Below are 22742 nucleotides of genomic sequence, written 5' to 3'. Positions count from 1 at the left end.
ATTTTGTGAGTACGTCATCATTTATGTACTCATTATCATAGAATTGGACATAGTTTTTATTTCTTTTTCCTCAAACATCTTGATATTTTAAGTCAGCTGTGATGGGCATCTTTATGCATACATTTTTATGTCTTCCTAATGACCTTTTTTTTTTTTAAACTGGGCATTCAGAGGTAATGGCTTAATTTCCTAATACCTTGCCATAGCTCTTCCGAAAGATTGGTATCAGTTTCTCTTTCATCTCTTGTATATGTGAGAGTATCCATCTCAAAGTGCCCTAACTATTATTTCACATAGTTTGGTAGGAGAAATAGTAACAATTTTTTTTTAATATCCTCTTCCTTAAGTTAAACATTTTTCGTGTTTAAGAACACTCTTTAGAATGAAGCTCATGGAAATTTTAGCATGAAGTTTTAGCTCTCAGCTTGGGCACCATGTTTTCCTTTGATCGCAGTGGAAGGGCAGCTGCAGTGATGTATCCCCCAAATGGTCTCATTTGTGAAGTCTAAGGTCCTGGAGGAAGAGAACAGTGCATTCTTATTGATTGTGGATCATTGGCTATTTAAAGAATTCTTATAGGAGTTCCCTTCGTGGCTCAGTGGTTAACGAATCCGACTAGGAACCATGAGGTTGTGGGTTTGATCCCTGGCCTTGCTCAGTGGGTTAAGGATCCGGCGTTCCTGTGAACTGTGGTGTAGGTTGCAGACTCGGCTCGGATCCCGAGTTGCTGTGGCTCTGGCGTAGGCTGGCGGCTACGGCTCCGATTTGACCCCTAGCCTGGGAACCTCCATATGCAGCGGGAGGGGCCCTAGAAAAGGCAAAAAGACAAAAAACAAAAAAGTAAATAAATAAATATAAAAAAATTAAAAAAACTATAATATAAAAAAATAAAAATAAAATAAAGCATTCTTATAGCTACTTTCCTCCACTTTACTACTGAGTAAACATTTTCGAGTAGAAATGAAACATATTGATAATAAAACATGTCAAGAATGCATATGTAAGATACCTATTACATATTCAGAAATTTAAGCCCATACATCCTTTTTTACAGGCAAAAGGAAAGAAGCCTTTATTTGTACAGTTGATCCTGGAAAATATATGGAGTTTGTATGATGCTGTCTTGAAAAAGTAAGACTGTTATAAATTGTTTATCTGGGGGTGGTATAATTTGCCTCCCTTTTCAGTTCGATAGGTTATACTTCAGAAAGCTCAGACAGACTGAGAAAGTGAACAGAGCCTTTACAGAGGAGTTGATTACAGGGCTTGGAAACAAATTAAAGGGGTTTGTGTAACCCAAATAAAGAATGACAGGAGGGACAGAACAGTGATATTTCATAGAGTGATCAGGTGAAGAGATAAAGGAATGGAAAGAAATATTAGACCTTTGTTTTTACAAACCCAGTTTAAAGTAAAATAGTAATTATAATTGAAAAGGTGCTTGATATCAAGGATCATTAATGGGGAACTTGGGGAAAAACTTGCCCAATTCAAGGGGAAAGGAAAGTTTGCTTTAGTACATTTATTTTCTAAATTGTGCCAGAGGTGGAACAATTATTTTTTTTAGAATTTATTTATAAAATTGCTTTACCAATAAACACAGCTTGTTTAAGGAGCTTGTGGAATAGTGCTTCATGGGCAGTTTTAAAGAGAAGTTCGTTTGGAAGTGCACAAGCAGAGGTTGAGTACTTTCCTCCTGTGGCTCGAGCCCCTTTAAGCATTTTTACTTTTTTTGTAGTAAAATAATGCATTAGGAATGAATGTGTTCAATAAGGATGATTTCCTTTTCTTCACTGTTCCTTGGCATCTTTATGTGATCTTTCTCCCCCTCTCCCCCATCCCTGTCCATCTCTTGTTTACTACAGGGACAAAGAAAAAATTGATAAAATAGTGACTTCTTTAGGATTAAAGATTGGAGCCCGGGAGGCACGACATTCAGATCCTAAAGTTCAGATCAATGCTATTTGCAGCCAGTGGCTACCCATATCTCAAGCTGTTCTTGGTATCCTTTATTTTAATGGTTTTTAATGGAATCACAGATTTGACGAAACAAGAAAAAAAAAAAACCCAGTGTCTAAAACCAGTTCATTTTAGACCCGTATTTTCTTTAGCTTTTGATAGTTCCTATCCCTTTAGTGACTCCAAAAAGACTGGATTTTAAATGGTTTACATTAACTAAAGTAATTTTATAGATTAGCTTAGACTATCTTCTTTTCATTGATGTGTGTGTCCTCAGCAGTACCCATGAGGTGGGCTGGAGGGTGCCATTTCGTGGGCGTGGACCAGCGGTGGATCTCAGAGCTGTGATAGACATACACCCCTGCAGTGACACTGGCTTTGGTGGGGGATCTTCTTGTACCACCCTCATGGCTAATGGCTGTTTTATAAGAGTTTATAGAGACGGAAACCATATGAAAAAATGTTGAGGACTTAAAGGTCACAGGTAGTCAAGCTGGTAAGCTTTGTTGTCCTCATTTGTTCCATAGGATGTTGGTATTAGAATGTCTATCGTGAGGACCTCTTCTGGGCTCTAGCGAGTCCATGAACTCCCTGAGGTTGTAGCCGTATTTTGAGATGTGATGCATAGAGTATTATTACCCTACAGCGCAGGCATTGTATAGACATACATTAACCTCAGCATTTAGGGTGTACTGTGAATCTCTGCCAAGGTGGAGGGCACTTGCTCAAGGTTTTGAGTTCTTAACAGCAGACTTCAGCTATGGTGTGTCAGAAGCTTCCTAGTCCTCTTGATATTACGGCCGAGAGAGTGGAGAAGCTGATGTGCGCAGGATCACAAACATTCGATTCCCTTCCTCCGGAAACCCAGGCCCTGAAAGCAGGTGAGGTAAAGATGAACATGGCACGTAGCATATTTTTGATCGTCCTAAGTCAAGGCTCTTCTAGACCAGTTTGCTGAATGCTAGTATGTTAAATGGCCAAATGATCAGTTCTGTAGATAAACAATTTCACAAGTGACATTTCACCAGTTGCTGTTTGTTTTCTGACGTTTCAGTTTTGCTGTAGCCATTTTGCTCCGCCAGGGGAATGGGGAGACCGCAGACTCTGAGACCCCTCTCTTTTGCCTTGATCGCAGTTCATAGTCTTATAAGCATGCTCTATTCCATCCTCCTAAAGAGCCAGGGATGTGTTCCTGAAGTGCTGCATCACCCCCATGACCTTGTCCCTAGGGATGGTGGAAAAGTGATTCCGGTGTCTGTGCTGTTAGCCAGCCCTCTGTATGCGCTCCCTGTGACAGGGAGCTCCCTTGCAGGCTCTGGGAGGCTCTGTGGAATTCATCTGTATGTGCTCACCCTCTCCCGTTCTCTTGAGTTTGCAGCCCCTGTCTGTCAAGTCATGGCTGTTCTCAGGGCCACTGTTGACTCTCCTGTGTTAAATCTAACAGCCAGTTTTCAGTCCTCATCTGACTAGATCTGTCACTCCTTCCTCCTTGAGACCCTTTTTTTCCTGGATTCTAGGCTTCCACATGCTTCTGCTTTTCTTCCTGTCTCCCTAGCTATTTATCCCCCCCCCCCTTTTCTTTATATTTAAACAAGAGGAAACCAAACAAGAGTTTAATAATGTATATGCAGGTAGAGACCCAGGAAAACTGAGCAACGTGCGAGATGGCACCTTAAATACTCTTAGTGGTTTGGGATGTCAGAGGGGAGGAAAGCAACTCACTCACATGAAGATGAAAAAAGAAAAGATTGGTTAAAAAAAAAAGTGTTTTCTGGGACACAGAGTGGACTCTGATCTCTAGGCCCTGCCAGGTGTTCTCCCCCACGTCTCCATATTCTTTGCAGGTATTTCTGGTGGTAGCTCTGTTCCGGGAACAGACCCTTTATCGGAATTATCTAGAAAGCTAAGTGGAACATGAAAGGACTTCCTGAGTCTCTGTTTCTTAAAAGTAATCAGCCTAAATTAATCCTCATGCCAAAGAAACGCATGTTGAGTTGGCATATTTTGCTTTTCTATAGTTCTGCCTTTGAAACTTCAAGAAGTTTCACAGTCCAGAAGCTGAGTTGGTAGATTCTTCCATCTCATTAAACTGGTGTCTTAGTCCTGACAACTGGTGTGTCTATTGACAGAGTGGAGGCAGTGATGCAGGTAGGCTTATAAGGAGCTCACAGTTAGATATTACATATTTATAAGAGGCATTTCTATTGAGACAAAAGAAAAAGGTTAATGGTTGGAGCAAATTATAAACCAATGTCTGAGCCTAGAGGGCAGCCACTCAAGATTTCTAGATGTCAGAAGTTCTGTTGTGGCTCAGCAGTAATGAACCTGACTAGTATCCATGAGGATGCGGGTTCAATCCCTGGCCTTACTCAGTGGGTTAAGAATCCTGCATTGCCATGAGCTGTGGTGTAGGTTGCAGACACACAGTCGGATCTGGCGTTGCTGTGGCTGTGGTGTAGGCTGGCAGCAGCAGCTCCGACTTGACCCCTAGCCTGGGAACTTCCATATGCTGCAGGTGCGGCCCAAAAAAGACATATTTCTAGATGTCAGAGTCAAGCATCTTTTGCCTCTTGACAAGTCAAGTTTGAAATGTCTTTGATGATGTCAAGTGAGGGTTTAGGTAAACTTTCTTTCTTTTTTTTTTTTTTTTTGTCTTTTGGGGGCCAGACTTGCGGCATATGGAAGTTCCCAGGCTAGGGGTCCAATCAGAGCTACAGCTGCTGGCCTACCCTTCAGCCACAGCCACTCGGGATCCCAGCCACGTCTGCTACCTACGCCATACCTCACGACAACGCTGGATCCTTAACCCACTGAGCAAGGCCAGGGATCGAACCTGTGTCTTCATGGATCCTAGTCAGATTCATTAACTGCTGAGCCACAATGGGAACTCCTAGGTAAACTTTCTGAGTGGCTTATACTGGCCTGAAGATTGTCTGCATGGGCTGTTGTGTGATCTTTCAAGTTTATGTCAAGTTGTTTAGCTTTAGTTTGCAGGGCTTCAGGAAAGGGGCAGCTGTGGTTCTCAATGATTCCAAACCAGAGTGGGAGAAAAATTGGAAATGTTAGTTTGGAGAGTTGTAGCCAAATATTTGAGGAAACTAGAAAAATTCAGGATCCAGTCTAGTTTATAGGTAGGAAAACAAAACCTCAAAAGATGGTAAACAGAACTAGAATCTATTTTCCACAAGTATGTATCGTAGTTTTTATTGAAACGTAATTTTTCCTCTATAAAATCACCTATCACAACATTTTAAATCAATTATACTTCAGTAAAACTTTAAAATAAAAAAAATCACCTTCATTGCTATCCAGGTTAGCCAAGTTACGACTAATTTGTTTGCAAAATAAGTTTAGTTTCTTTAAACTTGGCCTGATAATTTATATAGGTCCAGCAAGAATAGCAATTGACCATATAGGCTCTTTTAAATCTTCTTTGCTAGAACTTGTCATAAGCAATCTCCAGATTGAACTACTAATAGTCTCTTGAGGCCAAGAAGCCAAGCCAGATATTTGCCATCAGAGCTGGCTGTTTATTCTTACCTCTTTTTACAGTTTCTCTCCATCTCCCTGATGTTTTGGCTGTGGGATGTCTCAAGCAAGGCTTAGTTTTTGGACTTAATCTTCTTTTCTACCTGTAGTCACTCTCTCGGTGACCTAGTCTGATTGCAAGGCTTTACGCAACAACGACATGCTCCCAATTCCCACATTTATCTCACACCCCTGCATCCATCCACCTGCAAATCCTCTTTGCTGTCTCTGAAATATATCCAGAATGAATTCCAACATTTCTACTTCTGCCTCCCTGGGCCAAGCAACCATGATCTCTTATCTGGTTATAATAATAGCTTTTCAACTGATACTCCTGTTTCTGTTTTTGATTGTCTTTAGTGCTTTCTCAACACTGCAGCCAAAGGTTTTGTTAGATTGTTTGTTTTGTTTTGGTTTTTTTAGGGCTGCACCTGCAGCAAATGAAGTTCCAGGCTAGGGGTCAGATCGGAGCTTCAGCTGCCAGCCAACACCACAGCCACAGCAACTTAGGATCTTTAACTCACTGATTGTGGCCAGGGGTCATACCCATGTCCTCAAGGATGCTAGTTGGATTCCTTACCACGGAGCCACAATGGGAACTCGCAACACTGCAGCAAGAGTGACACTGTTAAAATATAAGTCAGGGCATGTCACTTTGTTTCTGATAGATAGATTTAATTCTTACTTCCTGGAGTATTTTTCTTTTTTGAATTTTATTGCTGAATTTTTAATGTGTAAATTATTTTGACGTGGGTGATTTTTTAAAAAAAACTTACCTAACTAACCACGTGGTTTTATACCTCCAGCGTAGGTTAAGAAAAATGTCAATATGTTGACAGGAAATTATGTTAAAATTAATAGATTTAGGGAAAATTGACATCTCTATAATATTGAATCTTAACTTATTTCTAAGATTTTTTTGCTACTATCATAAGATATTTTTGTCTATTTTCTAACATTTTTTTTGGTGAGGGATTGGGAAAGCTATTGATTTTTTTGTATTTTAATAACAAGCTACCTTGTTGGCGGTTGATCTTCCATGACATTTCTCTAGTCTCTCCCTTCTCCACTGAAACATTTATTTGGGTTTATGGTGGGTGATTCAGCCCATTTCTTAGCTTCAGTTCTCTGTAGGAATTTCTGCAGCCCTTCTCCCACCCCATCAGTTTTGCTTTTCTCTCCTCATTTCTACCAGTTCTCTTGCTCTTGCTGTACTGTTTTTCCAGCAACTTTATACTTTTCAAAATGGAATTTGTATTATAGTTGTAGAAGATTATAGGTTGCTTATGTATTTAGATGATGCTATGTTCTAAACTTCTTAATTGTTTTTAGAAAAATCTGTGTAATAATGGGGAAAAAAATCGTGACATTTCGACTTCCTGTTTAGCTTTTATGAAATGTGGAAGTGAAGACACTGCTCCGGTTATTATCTTTGTTTCCAAAATGTTTGCAGTTGATGCTAAGGCTTTGCCTCAGAATAAGCCAAGGTAAGGATAAAAGGGAGGTAGGGCTGGGCTGGGGAAATGGTGCGTGTTTGGTGGAGGTGCGGGGAGGGTGTGGGTGGGAACATGCAGCTAAGTACCTGTTAAGAACATTCTCTTAGGAGTTTCTCAGGCAGTTCCTTCCCTGCCCCGAATCCCTGAGTCTGTGTATTTCTTTTGTTTTCTTATTGAGAACCAACTTCTTTTAGTAACAAGAGGGGATCTTCAGACAGAAGCCTTGCTTCTTGCTAGGAACTCAGGCAAAGTGATGATTTAAGATATGTGAGCAGGGAGTTCCCGTGGTGGCTCAGTGGTTAATGAACCCAACTAGCATCCATGAGGATACAGATTCAATCCCTGGCCTCGCTCAGTGAGTGGGTTAAGGATCCAGCATTGCCGTGAGCTGTGGTGTAGGTCGCAGATGCTGCTCGGATCCTGCGTTGCTGTGGCTGCGGCGTAGGAAAAAGATATGTGAAACGAATATGCTTCTTTCTTAACCAGTTAAAATAAAACCACACTTAACTTAATGAGATGATGTTTTATCATCTTTAATTCCTTCTGAGTGGGAGACAAAGCCTGATGATAACAAGTATAGAGTTTGGAGTCAGATCTGGATTTGAATTATCACTCCTCCATTTATCATCTATGTGACTTTGGGTCAAGTCATGTAAGTTTCCTAAGCCTCCACTTGCTTATCTGTAAAATAGGAGTAATAATATCTGTGCCATTTAATTGTTGTGATAAATATGCGCTGTAGTGTATGTAAAATGATTAACACAATGTCTGGATCAGTGATGAGCCTGTTGGAAGAGACTGTTTCTCTCCATATACTAACAGGTGCCTTGGGGCTTTTTTCTTCCCTGTTGTAATAATAATAACGTGTTCTATGTTTGTATTTTAATTCATACTTTTTAGATACTCTTATAAAAGGTTTTAGCAAAAGTCTAGGAACAAGGGACGTTATCTAAAGATTGACCGAAGGAGCTCTGGCATGTGTGGCCTGCAGAAGAGAAGGGTGAGGAGAAAGGCATGAATGCAGATAATTGAAAGGAAAGGGGAGGGAAGTACATTTGTTGGGTATTGCTCCAACAAGAGGACGGAACAACATCCGTAGCTAGAAATTACGGGGACGCACCTTTCATGTTGTGCTTGAAAGGCCTTGTGACATCTGGAGCATCCAGCAGGGCAGAGCTCATCCTTCCAGTGAGAGTCAGTGCCTCCGCTGCCAGCAGGTGTGGTTGCCTCAGGACACCTGAGCAAGTCATCCTCAAAGATCCATCCTCTCATTTTTTTTGTGTCTTATGGCACAGCCCTGCCACCTGCAGTGGGACGGTCTGTAGGAGGGGCCGACTCCTAGGACCAAGCTCCTCCACTTTGAGGGGCAGGTGCTAAAGGAGTGGAACTGGTGTCCATGCCTGGCGGGAGGTCATGCCCAGCAAGTAGGTATCTGAAGGGGCTGATGATGGACAGCCGGTGATGTAAGCTGTCACCTTCCAGGATAGCCCACACAAAGTAAAAAGGGGGGTTAGGGTATGTGACACCAGGATTCCCAAGAGCATGGAGCCATTTAGAAAGCACTTGAACAGTACATGAATGGATTCCAGTGCTTAATGAGAGAGAAGGGAAGGGGCATGGCGGGTGGGAGATGAGGTTGTCAGTCAAGTGTCAGTTAGAGATCGGGGGGTACACAGGAATCATCGTGCCAAAGGGGAGGGGCAGCAGGAGGGGCAGGCACTAAGTGACAGCATCAGGCACCATGGCCCAGCTTTCAGAGCCAGAGCATAAAATTAGGACCAGAGCGTTAGCTTGAGTGTCTTGATGCTGAGTCCCAGAGTTCAGGATTCTACCAACCTTGGGGCCGTAGTGGTCTCTTGGCTGGAGTTGGTCGAGCATGCAAGCAGGTGCACGAAGACCCACACGTGGAAAAGAGCCAGGTCATGGGAACTAGTGTCCCTGCTTGGTTTCTGCCTTCCAAACCTAAACTCTGAAGCAGAATATCCATTTTTGTTCAACTTAGTCTCCCCTTTCATAAAGACTTTTTGTTATTAAGACGCCGTGTTCCTTCTCTGTGACCTGACAGACATGAGGATGATCTTTAGAAAAGAAAAAACAGTTTAATTAGCCCCCTGTTCCTCAGACTGACACCCTCTTCTTCACAGTCCCTCCTAGCGAATGCGAGACACACCCACACACTGCCTTTGCTCTGATGGTACTTGGGTCTAACTGACACAGTGGCTGAGAATCACCATTTGACTTGTCGGTCCTTCTGCATTGCCCATGCGCAGCCTGACGTTAAACCCATCTTCTCGGACCTGCTTTCTTTCTTTTTTTCTTTTTTTTTTTTAAATCACATCTGTAGTTGTATAATGATCATAATAATCTGATCTCACGGCATTTCCATCCCACAGCCCAAGCACATCCCCCCACCCCCCAAACTGTCTCCTCTGGAGACCACAGGTTTTTCAATGTCTGTGAGTCAGCATCTGTTCTGCAAAGAAGTTCAGTCTGTCCTTTTTGGACCCGTTTTCTATGAAGATATATTTTTGTACCTGCAGAGAAGACCTCAGTTTCTTCTTGGGGTCTTAAGCTTGTCGCTCTGCAGGGGTGTTCTGAGCCCTGGGAACTGTTACTCATCCCCTTTCTTTCCCTGTCCTTTGCCTCAGTGAGGAAGAATGTGGGTGCCCAAGAAGGGTTCTGTGCTGCCATGTGTGGCTCTGGGTGGACACTAGCTCTTGCATGTCAGTTCATAAGCTGACACTCATTCTCAGAAAGCCTGATAGCCTGTTGCTGCAGCTAGGGAGAGACCTTGGAGAAACCTTCCACCTGGAAGGGACCGGAGACCAGCCATCATCGTCTCTTTCTTCTCTTCCTTCTACGTTCTGTGTCCTGCTTAGACAGACCGAGAGAGAACTCGATGTTGCCAGGTGTTAACATATTCACAATATTCTGTAGACCTCTCACTCCAGAAGAGATCGCTGAGAGGCGTGAGCGTGCCAGACGAAGGCACGCGGAGAAGCTGGCAGCGGCGCAGGGGCAGGCACCCATGGAGCCCACCCAGGATGGGAGTGCCCTTGAGGCGAGTCCAAAGGAAGAAGAGCTGAAAGGTATAGCTTTCCTAAATAGGCCTTGGCGGGCTGGGGTTTTGACATGGGACCCTCCTCCTTAAGCTCGTGGGCTCTTAGCCTTACAGGTAGCTTTTATCAGTATTCTTTTCATTCTTGGTGTTTCCTTCCTGAAACTGGGCCGATATAGCACATTCCTTGTTCTCGCTGTGTTTCCCAGCAGTTCCTGGACTGCAGAGAGCATTCTTGGCACTCACTATCCATTTGTTTCTGGCAGGTAATGAGCAACAGGTGCTCCAGGAAGGAAACGACCAAGAGTCTTTTATTGCCTTTGCCCGAGTATTCAGTGGTGTGGCTCGAAGAGGAAAGAAAATTTTTGTCTTGGGGCCCAAATACAGCCCTCTTGAGTTTTTGCAGCGGGTAAGAATTGGAAATAAAACATTAGTATCTTGTTTCAAGGTTCTGCTCTCTTGTCAAAATCATTGAGATTGGTGATTGCCTTATTGGTAGATTTGTTTTATCTCTAGAAAGGCACACTCAGGTAAATCCATGTACTTCCTCTTATGTTACTTTGGTAACATTAGATAAACTTGTCTTGCTTAGAAGTATTTGGGAAATTAAACTAGTATATGAACCAAGTTTTCAAACTTTATTTAATTATAAGGCTTTTCTCTTCAAGGCTAAAGGAAAGACCTGGTTAGAACAGATGTCATGCAGAACCTGGGCTTGGCAGATATTCAAGAAATAGGAAAATCCAAAAACTAAGTGGCACAAGCCACAATTACAGGCAGTGGGCAGGTGATAGGTACCAGTTTCTGGGCAGGCAGATCCTAGAAACTGATCAGGAGGGTCTGAAAGTCGGTGAACAGCCAGCATCTGAATGTGTCTGAGCCAAAGGGCAAGTAAGAAACCACAGGCTAGAGCGGTCTCAGAACATTTTTGGACATAAGCAAGCTGTATATGTAGTGACTAAGTGATAAAGGTCGTGAGATGATAATGCCAGAGGTCTAGGGAGCCAGTCAGGATCATCAAGGAGCAGCAAGTTTAGAAGCTTATAAGCCCTGCAACATCACCAGCAGAAGAGTACATGCTCCTCTCTTTGCAGGTAAATTGGGGAAGCTACCGTACTTCGCTCTGAGCGAAAGAGAGCGAGATGGCAGTTGAAGAAAGTCTGTGCCATCAGCTTTCCTTGCCTTGAATGCTTATTCTATCAGGCTCACAGTTTAATCCTTGGAGCTTGCAGTGCTGAGTAGTGGCTAAGCAGTTTGTGCTCGTCTGTGACATGTTCTCATTTACCAAGAAGGAGCATAGCAGTTGGTGGGAATAGGGTTAGATTTTTATGGGAGGGTGAAGGTGCTGTATGGCATGTGTAAAAATCCATTACAATCTTGATTTAGACATAATTGGATGGTTTTATCAGAACGGGTGAAGTCTTGGCTAATTTTTTTTCTTTGCTCTGAACTGTCAAGATGAGTAAGAAATTGTGATTTACTGAAACATTGATTTATTGGGCATTAGAAATTCCAGGAGCACTCCAGTTTATTATCTTCGGTACATAGTGTATCTTTGCTCTTGTGGGGCTCGAGGTTGAAATCAACTGCATATGTGTCCAATGACTCAAGCAGGAATGATAAAATGAATTGATAGCACAGATGACTCCTTATGTCGGTCACTGGAGTCCCATAAAGCCTAACTTCAGCTACTTAAAAAAGACTGAAGTATTTCAAACATAACCCTACCTGGAATTTTGTGTTTATCCTTTGTATTATCTTTTTCAATTGCTGTATGTTACAGATTACCACAAATTTAGCAGCTTAAAACAATACGCGTTTTACTGTTCTACATTTTCTGTGGCTTAGGAGTATGAGCACAGCTTAGCTAGTCCTGCTTAGGATCTCACAAAACTTCAGTGAGAATGTTGACTGAGTTGCATGCTCCTCTGGAGGCTCAAATGGGGGAGGATATGCTTCTGGGCTGACTTAGTTTGTTGGCAGAATTCAAATCCTCGCACCTATGTCACTCAGGACCCCACACTTTTTGTGGCTATTGGCTGCCCTCAGCTCTTCGAGGCTGCGTGCAGTTTTTTTGTCACATGGACTTTCCCAGTTCAACTGCTGACTTCATCAAGCCAGAGAGGAGACTATAGAAGCAATTTACTGCAAGACAGAGTCTTGTATGATGATCTTGTGTCATCACAGGACATCCCAACACCTTTGCCATTTTCCATTGCCAAAAGCAAGTCACAGGCCCCACTCGCACTTAGGGAGAGGGAATTTCACCAGGGGGTGAACGACAGGAAGCAGGGATCATGGTAGGGGACTAACTTCAGTCTGTCTGCTACCTCCTTCCCTTGCTTCTCTCTGTAGCTTTGCAACCTGTGTGTATTACCGAAGAATATACTGTTTGTGAGACTTTGTTTTGTTTTGTTTTTCATTTTTGTTTTTTTTAGGGCCACACCCGCGGCATATGGAGGTTCCCAGGCTAGGGGTCCAATCGAAGCTACAGCTGCCGGCCTACACCAGAGCCACAGCAATGCCAGACCTGAGCCACATCTGTGACCTACACCACAGCTCACGGCAATGCTGGATCCTTAACCCCCTGAGTGAGGCCAGGGATCGAACCTGCAACCTTGTGCTTCCTAGTCGGATTCATTTCTGCTGTGCCATGATGGGAACTCCTGTTTGTGGACTTTGAATGGAATCTTACTGTAGTTATTCTTTTCCAATTTGCTTTTTGATTTAACATGGTGAGGTAAATTTAAGTTTACACTTATTCCTGTAGTCCATTCATTGTTCACTGCTGTGTAGTATTTCATTATAGAAATAAACATTTTATTTATCCATTTTCCTGTCAGTATATATTTGGGCTGCTTTCATTTTGTGCTAATCTAAACAATGCTATTTTGAATGTTTTTGCTCATATCTCCTTGTGCACATTTGCAAAAAGTTTTAGGTAATATACCCATAATGGAATTGCCTGTGTATACTTTAGCTTAACTGGATAATTTCAAATTGTCCTCCAAAATAGTTATGACTTATACTCCCAGTAGCAGTATTTAACAGTTCCACTTATTCTACATCCTCACCAAAATTTGATATTGTCAGGCTTTTTAATTTTTGGTAATCAGATAGGTATGATGTGGTGTTTTCTTACAGTCTTAATTTACATTTTCCTTACTACCCACTTAACATGTTTATTGGTCAGTCTTGTTTTCTCCTGTGAAGATATCTCTTTGGGTCATTTGCCTGGTTTTCTATTGTGCGATACATACTTTTTAATATTGTTTTTTATATATTCTTTGTATATTCTGGATACTAATTCTCTGTCAGGGTTTTTTTTTTGTTGTTCTTTCTAGGGCTACACCCACGGCATATGGAAGTTCCCAGGCTAGGAGTCCAATCAGAGCTACAGCTGCCGGCCTATACCACAGCCACAGCAACGCCAGACCCGAGCTGCGTCTGTAACCTATACCACAGCTCACGGCAACACCGGATCCTTAACCCACTGAGCGAGGCCAGAGATTGAACCTGCATCCCCATGGATACTAGTCAGATTCATTTCCTCTGAGCCATGATGGAAATCCCTCTGTCAGTTTTAAGTTTTGCAAATTCTTTGTTCAGTTGGGGACTTGTCATTCTTATTTAGTATCTTTCAATGGACAGTAGTTCTTAATTTTAATGTAGTTGAATTTATCAGTCTTTTCCATCATGGGTTTTACTTTTTTGTATCTTGTTTAAGAAGATAAAGTTATGACTACACTGCAGACCCAGAGTTTTTGTTTTTTGTACTAAAATTTAATGTTTTGCCTTTCTTGTTTAAATGTTTGTTTCAATATTTATATATGTTATGAAGAAGAGATCCAATTTCATTTTTTTCCCTATACAGATAACCAATTGTTCCAACATTATTAATTGAATAGTCCTATCCTTACCCACTAATCATCTTCTTTGTCAGTTCTGTAATAAACCAATTTTACATGTACATTGGTCTGTTTTTGAACTATCAGACTTCATTTTTGTTTATCGTTGTTTCTGTTCAACTCGTCTTTTTTCCTATATATTTGACATCCAAAAGGCCAGCTTCCTCTACTCTGTTTTTCTTTGTTCCTAACTCTCTACTCTTCTCTCTGAAGTTTACAGTCAGCCTGCCAAGTTCCATGAAAAGCCCCATTGAGACTTTGGTATTGATTTAAATCAGTGCATGTATTTGGCATGAATAAACACTTGCAGTACAGAATCTTTCTATCCATGGATGTATTAGGTATGGTTCTTCATTTATTCAGGCCATTTAAAATGTGTTTCATTAAATTTTTATCGTTTTCTCCATAAAGATCTTTAACCATGGAGTTCCTACCATGGTGCAGTGGGTTGAGAATTTGACTGTAGGTGGCTTGGTTTGCTGCAGAGGTAATGGGTTTGATCCCTAGGCTGGTGCAGTGGGTTAAAGGATCCAGTGTTGCCACAGCTGTGGCATAGGTCAAAGCTACAGCTCAAATTCAGTCACTAGCCCACCACTAAAAAAAAAAAAAATCTTTAATCACTTTTGTTACTTACTCCAAGCTCTCTTATATTTTGTTGTTACTCTAAGAGTTACTGTTTAGATATATATTACATATATATATATATATATTTTTTTTTTTAATTGCTGATCTAGGACCATTCAGTTAACTCTGTGTGTGCCCACCTTGCTAAATTCTCTTACTAATTTATCTGGAACTTGTTTTAAGTGGACAATCATACTATCCGTGCACAAGTCTATTTCTTCCACGTTAATCCTTACTATTTCAAATTTTTTTCCAACCTGTCTTTACAGCTACTCTGCAGAGTTGTCACTGAATCAGAACATGTATGTTTAAATGTAGCATGTGTCTAAGAAGTCATCATTTTCATGATGTTTCCAAACCTACGCGAACACTGTAGCTGCTCCCTCCTCTGAGATTTTATGAATTTACTTGCTTGTACTGCCTTTTTGTCACTCACTCTCTGTTTGTTGTCTTTGTATTTTTTGTGTTCCAGACATTTTTTTTCTCTTCACTCCACTAACACAGTGCCTTGGGCCTGAGGGAACCCAAGAGAAGTTGGTTACTTGGTTGAAATACTTTCAGGACACTTGCATTTGTATGGAGATGTTGAATAATTCAAGACAATATCTTGACTAATTTGAGACAGTATCTCCATAAGAATAAATATGATGTATGGAGAGTTCATAAATCTGTAATCCCTGTAGCATATCTTTGCTCTGTGTGTGTGTGTGTGTGTGTGTGTGTGTGTGTGTGTACGCGTGCGTGCGTGCAGTGTCTTCTCATCAGAGTTCTTGGTATTTCACAGCATGCCCGCTTCCAGATTAACAGGATAGCATATAATGGCAGTGTTTGGCCATTTAATGGCTTTTTTTTTTGTCTTTTTGTCTTTTTGTCTTTTTTAGGGCTGCTCCCTCGGCATATGGAGGTTCCCAGGCTAGGAGTCTAATCGGAGCTGTAGCCACCAGCCTACACCACAGCCACAGCAACTCGGGATCCGAGCTGTGTCTGCGACCTACACCACAGTTCCTGGCAATGTCAGATCCTTAACCCACTGAGCAAGGCCAGGGATCGAACCCACAACCTCGTGATAATTAGTCGGGTTTGTTAACCACTGAGCCACTATGGGAACTCCCATTTCATGGCATTTTTATTCCATTTTCCTACTCTTCCAGAGTTCCTCATTTTCATGTGTTACTCAGCACTAGCACAAGCCCTTGCTGAATGCTTAAAGGACGTTATAATAAGATTAAAACAATTTTAAGTGATAAAAGTAATAATGAGTGTTGAAATAATAGCATCATGGTCACCAGAACTGGTGTATGACATGGTTCATATAAATACTAACAAAGTGCTGTGGGGGGTTTTTGTTTATTTTGTTTTTGTTTTGTCACAATAGAATTTGTATTACTTAGCCATTAAGCTTTTGACTATGTAGAACTCTTGACGGTTTTTAAGTCTTTGCGAGGCTTCACCTAGTTCATAATTTATTCATAAAGTGGGACTTATATCACGCCGTTTCAGGTTTACATGAAATGTGACTGTGCTATACCTTTCTTATGAATAAAAGATAACTTTGTAGAGATTAATTTTTCATTTGCTAACCTTCTGTCTTCGCTTCTGTCATTTTTCTTTGCCCAGGTGCCATTAGGCTTCTCAGCCCCACTGGATGGCCTCCCTCCGGTCCCCCACATGGCATGCTGTACTCTGGAAAACCTGTACCTTCTGATGGGAAGGGAACTGGAAGATCTAGAGGAGGTCCCTCCAGGGAATGTGCTAGGTAGGATGGTGCCGTGGGTTATGTCTAGACTCCACTCTGAAAGAATACCTGACATGTCTCACAGACTGAGTGAAATCTTTGAAGGAAATGACATTGGTCTCTTTTTCTGGTGTCCTCAGCCTTTAATTTAGTATATTTGAGTAAGTAGCATGTATAGCAATGACTTGGTATAAACTATGGTAGTTGTATTAATAAAAAGAAAATGGAGTTCCCATTGTGACTCGATGGTAACCAATCCTGCTAGGATCCATGAGGATGCGGGTACAATCCCCGGCCTCACTCAGTGGGTTAAGGATCCGGCGTTGCCATGAGCTGTGGTGCAGGTCACAGACATGGCTTAGCTTCCGCCTTGATATTGCTGTGGCTGGCACCTGCAGCTCCGATTCAACCCCTAGCCTGGGAAGCTCCATATGCTGCAAGTGCAGCCCTAAAAAAGAAGCAAAAATCCCCAAAAGTACTGCTTAAGTAGTGTGTGAATGCTCTAAGCCGAGGTTCCATTTGTTTGAGAGAAGGGAAGGAGAATTCTTGCTCACATTACAGTCAGTCTAGATGAAGACACTTCCAGTTCTGAAGTATTGGAAATTATTCTGATGTAAAAGTCTGTTTTCTTCCAATATATTTTATCCATTGAATGTTGCTTAATATTGTATATCTGTAAATATTGTTTCTTATTTCCATAATATTTATTGCTTGCTGGCTTCCGCTTTTTGTGTGTGACATTCACTTTTTAAGGTCCTTAGTGCCACCCCCCAAGACTCAGATTAAGGAATTTCCCTTGGATCTTCACAAGAACCTGAGTGTGCTGTGGAATTCTATATCCTGTTCTGAACCCTTAGGGCCCTGGTCAGCTACAGAGCTGTTTATTGGATGATTGCTTGGGCTGGGAATTGTATTTATGTTTTATTTTTTATTTATTTTTATTTTTTTATTTTTTTAGCTATTTCTTGGGCCGCTCCCATGGCATATGGAGGTTCCCAGGCTAGGGGTCGAATTGGAGCTGTAGCCACCGGCCTACGCCAGGGCCACGGCAACTCGGGATCCGAGCCGCATCTGCAACCTACACCACAGCTCACGGCAACGCCGGATCGTTAACCCATTGAGCAAGGGCAGGGACCGAACCCGCAACCTCATGGTTCCTAGTCGGATTCGTTAACCACTGCGCCACGACGGGAACTCCATGTATTTGTGTTTTAGAGAAATGATCCAGACTACTGGTCCAGAGCAGCTGGATTTTATCAACTTTAGTTTGAGAAATTTGCCGAGCCATAGTGATAACAATGCTGGACCCTTAACCGCTAGGCCACCAGGGAACTCCTGCCAAAGCACTTTGATATTTCCCCACAGATATTTTTTTTAATTTTTAAATTCTTTTCTTCTTCTTCCTCTTCTTTTTTTTTTTCTTTTTTTGGCATGAAATAAGTAGAATTCCTAGTTTTTCATCAGTGTTACCCATTCTTTTTCATCCCTTTGGAAAATGCTTTTGAACCTTAACAGTTGATATAATTTATGAGTTTCCATAGCCAGTAAAATATTTTACCAAGAAAGACACTGGAAGATGAATGGAAAACATAGTGTTTTTGTTTAGAAGCCTTTCTTGGGATTACTGTATTGCTCAAATTCAGCTCATTTCATTTTGTTTCCTAACGGAAGGTAAGGTGGAAGATCTCCAACACAATGTTCAAGTGAAAGAAAAGGTATTGGATTGAATGAATAAAAGATTTAGTGAATAGTTTTTATAGTATCTGCTCCAATTAAGGCTCATTGTGCTCTTTCCCTGGTGTAGAGGTTGGGAACTTGACCTGCAGTAGTTCTGGTTTCCTTCTTTCTGCCTGTAGATTTCCATATGCTGTCCAGGACTGAGATTAAGTAAGGTATAAGTAGGGAAACCATCTCTCTGTCATCTGCCTCCTAATGCAGGTTTACTTCTGCCATCTACTGCAGGAGATATACTATAAGTTTGAACTTTTTTGCTTGTGAAGAAAAGAGCTATGCCTTATTCTCTTTATTTTGAGGTGGTAGTAGGAGCTAGGATGATGGTAAAGGTGACTTAACATCTGTTTATGAGGTTCAGTTATTAAAAAAAAAAAAAGACAGATGGAGACACAACTCTGGGACAAAATGGGTTAAGGAGAAAAGCCAGATTTGTTTCGTATAAGAATTAGGATTTTATTTAGCTGCAGGTAGTCAAAACACCGAAAACCAACTGCATAATCTTAAACCTCACTCGGTTATTTTTATTTTTATTTTTTTGCTTTTTAGGGCCACACCTGCAGCATATGGAAGTTCCCAGGCTAGGGGTCAAATCGGAACTGTAGCCGCCACCCTGCACCACAGCTATAGCAATGCAAAAATCTGAGCTGCGTCTGCGACCTACAACACAGCTTACAGCAACGTGGGATCCTTAACCCACTGATCAAGGCCAGGGATCGAACCCGCATCCTCATGATCCTAGTCGGTTCGTTAACCGCCTAGCCACGACTGGAACTCCTCACTCGGTAACTTTGCATAGAGGGTAGACAGTCGAGGGCTGGTGGGATGGCCCTCTTATGTCCTCAGGAAGCCAGGTTCCTTCTCTTTGTCTGTTTGCAATCCTCCACATGTGGCTTTTGTCCCCATGGAACGAAGATGCCTCCTGCATCTCTTGGAATCACACTCAAATTCCTGGCAGGAAGAGTGCACGAGGACCAAAGACTTTCTCACAGCACTGATGTGAAGAAATTAGGGAGGAAATGGCCTCTGGGTAACTCATCTGTATCCACATCTCTTTGTGCTTTTGTCATATGAGCACCCTAGCTGCAGTTGAGGCCAAGGATTGAGTCTCTTAGGGTTTCTACAATTAAGACAAGGAATGTTGGGGCTGTGATTGGCTTTTGAATAGCCAGCCCACACTGTCAGCTATGTTTCCGGGACATTGCCTGGTGGTGCCTGAGGCCCCTTCACAAAGGTCCTGTTTCTTTACATTAAGGAGGAAGATGGTCTGCCCGAATGATTGTAAATGTAACATTGAAGGTGTTGGAATCCAGCCAACCACTTTGACTCAACCTTCTGAACTGAAGCATATACAGTAATAGTTTTCCTTCTGTTAGTCCAAATATAATCAAACTCGAGGCCTAACTAGAAAACATGAGTATACCAAAATTCTGGTCATAGTTTTGCTACTAACAAGTTATATGGCCTCAGGCCAGTTGTATAACCTTTCTGGTCCTCAATTTCCCCAAAGAATTTGGACTAGAGTAATGATTACTAATATTTCGTAGAGTAAAAATAGAATAGCTACTTAAATTTTTTTCTAAGAAGACTATATTTATGGATTCCCAAGGCTGTTTTTATTATACTTAATCATATATCCTAAACTTTAGGACAGAATATTAAATAGCATTGTATAGATACATTTTATTGCTGTAGCTATAAAATATAAATAAAATTATATTTTTTACATCTTGTTTGTAAGATAGAATACAAGCAAATGTAAAAATAAGATACAAACACAATTGGAGTTTAAAATTGCCATTATGGCAGGTTGAGGTTTCAGTGAGGATGGAGTGAGGTAAAAATTCTTCGTACTTTTGTTTTGTAGATCTTCCTGGATTAGTACACCACTGGTTGAAAAAAGTCCTAAATTAGATTATCTACAAGATGCCTTCTAGCTTTGTCTTTTCAGTCTGGTGTTTTTTAGGGAAAAATCTTATTTCAGTAATTAGGATATTTCCTTTCCTAGTATTCTTTAGAAGGAACAGTAAATTTTTTATATGGCTACTTGGTTGGGTTGATAACCCATTTCAGTTGCTCCATCAGAACTAGTTATCAAACATCTTGAACCAGTTACCAAACCTTAGAGTCAGAATTATCTTTTTTCGCCAGATTTCATTTGTTCATTGAGTCAAAAACTGGAGCTTATGTAGCAGTAGCAGCAGTTTCGTCAACCAGGTGCTTAATAAAGCTAGGAGTTAAGCTTAAGGCAGGACAGAGGAGAAGGCCAAGAGTTCTGGAATGTTAAGAGGTGAGAGAAGCAACTAGAACAAGAGAAGGCTAATTGCCAGCAAGGGTAATGAATGCTGGAAGTCTGGCTACCAAGTTTCTAGTGTGAGCTCACTGAGGCCAGGTGTCAGCCTAGTTGTTGTTGTTATTGTTTACTTCAAACCAGTTTGTCCTCCTGTTTGGGGAGGGGGCGTGGAATGAAAAGAGTAAGTTGGGTGGCTGAATGTGGCTGAACTAATCTGCATGTACTGAGTATCTAGCGCAGCATAGTAAACCACCCAGTGCCCAGTGGCTTAAAACAAAGGCAGTTTTTCATTTTTCATGAATTTGCAATTTGGACATGCTTCAGAGGGACAGCTTGTCTCTGTTCCACATGGGGTCAGTTGAAGTGCTCAAAGCCTGGGCACTAGAATTATGGTGAAGATTCTTTTCACTTATATGTCTGGAGGTTGATGCTGATCAGCTGGGACCGTGGCTGGAAGTGGAACTGAGGCTGGAACATGTGGCCTTTAGATATGGCTGCTTGACTTCCTCACAGCGTGGCGGCTGGTTCTGCAGGTGAGCATCCCAATAAGAACAGCCAGGAGGAAGCTGTGTCAGCTCTTATGACCGAGCCTCTAAAGCCGTCAGCCTCATTTTTGCTACATCTTTTTCATTAAAAGTGGGAGTCACTAAGATTGGCCCATATTCAAAATATTCAAAGGGAGAGAACTCATTCCACCTTTTTTTTTTTCTTTTTTAGGGCTGCACCTGTGGCATATGGAAGTTCCCAGGCTAGGGGTCGAATCGGAGCTGCAGCTGCTGGCCTACCCCACAGCCACAGCAATGCCAGACCCGAGCCGCCTCTGTGACCTACTCCACAGCTCACGGCAACGCAGGATCCTTAACCCACTGTGTAAGGCCAGAGATCGAACCTGCATCCTCATGGATACTAGTCAGGTTCATTACTGCTGAGCCACAATGGAACTCCCTCATTCCATCTTTTTTTGCAAGATATGTCAAAGAATTTGTGGACGTGTTTTAGGATGACCACACCACTAATCATAGATAATTTATTTCCTATTATATTTTAGCAGTACACATATTATAAATTAAGACATAGTGATGTTTATAGTGATCAGGCAGGCCTATAAACTCCATCTTTTTTACTCTTGTTGAAAATAAGTTGTAATTCTTGTTTTAATAAGAAAATAGTAGAGAGTGATATGACTGATACCCATATGCTTCTCATCAGAAATAATACTGAGTCAGATTTATCAGCTGCAGATGAAAATTTTTGTTGGAGAAGGAAATGAAAACATTATATGGCATTCTTGAACAAGTCAGTGTATATAGTCAAAGTCTAAAGGAAAGCTCTTTTATTGGCACTTGAAAAATGCCAATTTCACATTTGAACTCAGCTATAACTCACTTGGAATACTTACACCACTGATAAGTGTGGTTAGAGTTTATGGTCTGGAAAGAGTCGATTTAAAGTTCAAAATCATTTAATTCCAACCTGATGTTTGAAAAGTTGGTATGGATGGGACCAGAGAGCCCCTACCATGTGGAACAGACACACAATAGCCTTTTGTTCAGTTCTCCGTGGAGAATATTTCTAAAAATAAGTGTTTGCTACAGGCTTCTATTAAACTGTGGAGGGAAATTGAATTAGGATTCCAACTCTTTAGCCTTTTTGTCTACATGTTCAGATCTCTTCCATATGGTTAAATCTTTAAAATTTCAGAGGCATATTCTAAGAGGAAACACCATATTCCTCTTTTTACAGCATGAGGAAAATAAGAAATATTAATTAGCCTTTTTCTGAAATGGCTTTAGTTTCGCCATGGTTAGTTGCTGGGTTGATAGGATATCTGTGTGGGTTGAATGAAGAGAGAGAGAGAATCCTTAGTCATGTGGGGGGACTGAGGAGTCAGAAGCTTTTGAGGGGTTTTCCTAACATATTTGATTTGATTAATTCAAGGGAAATTTCAACAGTTTATGACTCTTAAGCCTTTGTGGTACTTTCGTAATACTTTAAATTTACTTACCAGTGAATTTCTTTTAAATATACTTTATTATCAACATTTCCACTTGGAAGGAATCTGTTTTAATCAGTAAATAACCAGCAGCCTTACTAGTCATTTTAATGTTAATAATTTCACCTGATTTTAATAACTTTTCTTTTTCAGATGGTGATGATTTTATTCTCTCAATTCCCAATAATTACGTGTATTATTTCTTTTTATTTTTATATTTCCTATTAAAGTATGATAAATAATAATAGTTATAGTTGCTGTTCTGTCTTGTTCCTTCCTGACTTTAATGAAAGTATTCCTAGTATCTTAGTTTGCAGTTTGCTGATGCCTCTTGATTCGTAGCTCTTAATCATGCTAGGAAAGGTTGGTGGTGTTTTTTTTTTTAAAATCAGGAATAAATACTTAATTTTTGTTGAT

The 22742-nt window shown here is 41.1% G+C and overlaps 1 protein-coding gene across 1 annotated transcript in view; it reads left to right on the top strand.

The window, feature by feature from the left end:
• Positions 1-22742, top strand: part of EFL1 (elongation factor like GTPase 1) — a 137703-nt gene that overhangs the window by 31896 nt on the left and 83065 nt on the right. Inside the window, exons 9-15 of the mRNA XM_047794488.1 lie at positions 1055-1131; positions 1866-2002; positions 2718-2840; positions 6875-6974; positions 9921-10072; positions 10308-10450; positions 16191-16329. Of these exons, the coding sequence (XP_047650444.1) occupies positions 1055-1131; positions 1866-2002; positions 2718-2840; positions 6875-6974; positions 9921-10072; positions 10308-10450; positions 16191-16329 (871 nt within the window). The remainder of the gene's footprint in view (positions 1-1054; positions 1132-1865; positions 2003-2717; positions 2841-6874; positions 6975-9920; positions 10073-10307; positions 10451-16190; positions 16330-22742) is intronic.

The sequence above is a fragment of the Phacochoerus africanus genome, chromosome 9, assembly GCF_016906955.1.
Source record: "Phacochoerus africanus isolate WHEZ1 chromosome 9, ROS_Pafr_v1, whole genome shotgun sequence".
Lineage (NCBI taxonomy): Eukaryota > Metazoa > Chordata > Mammalia > Artiodactyla > Suidae > Phacochoerus > Phacochoerus africanus.
The sequence above is the reverse complement of the archived record's forward strand: the minus strand, read 5'-3'. Positions and strand labels throughout refer to the sequence as shown.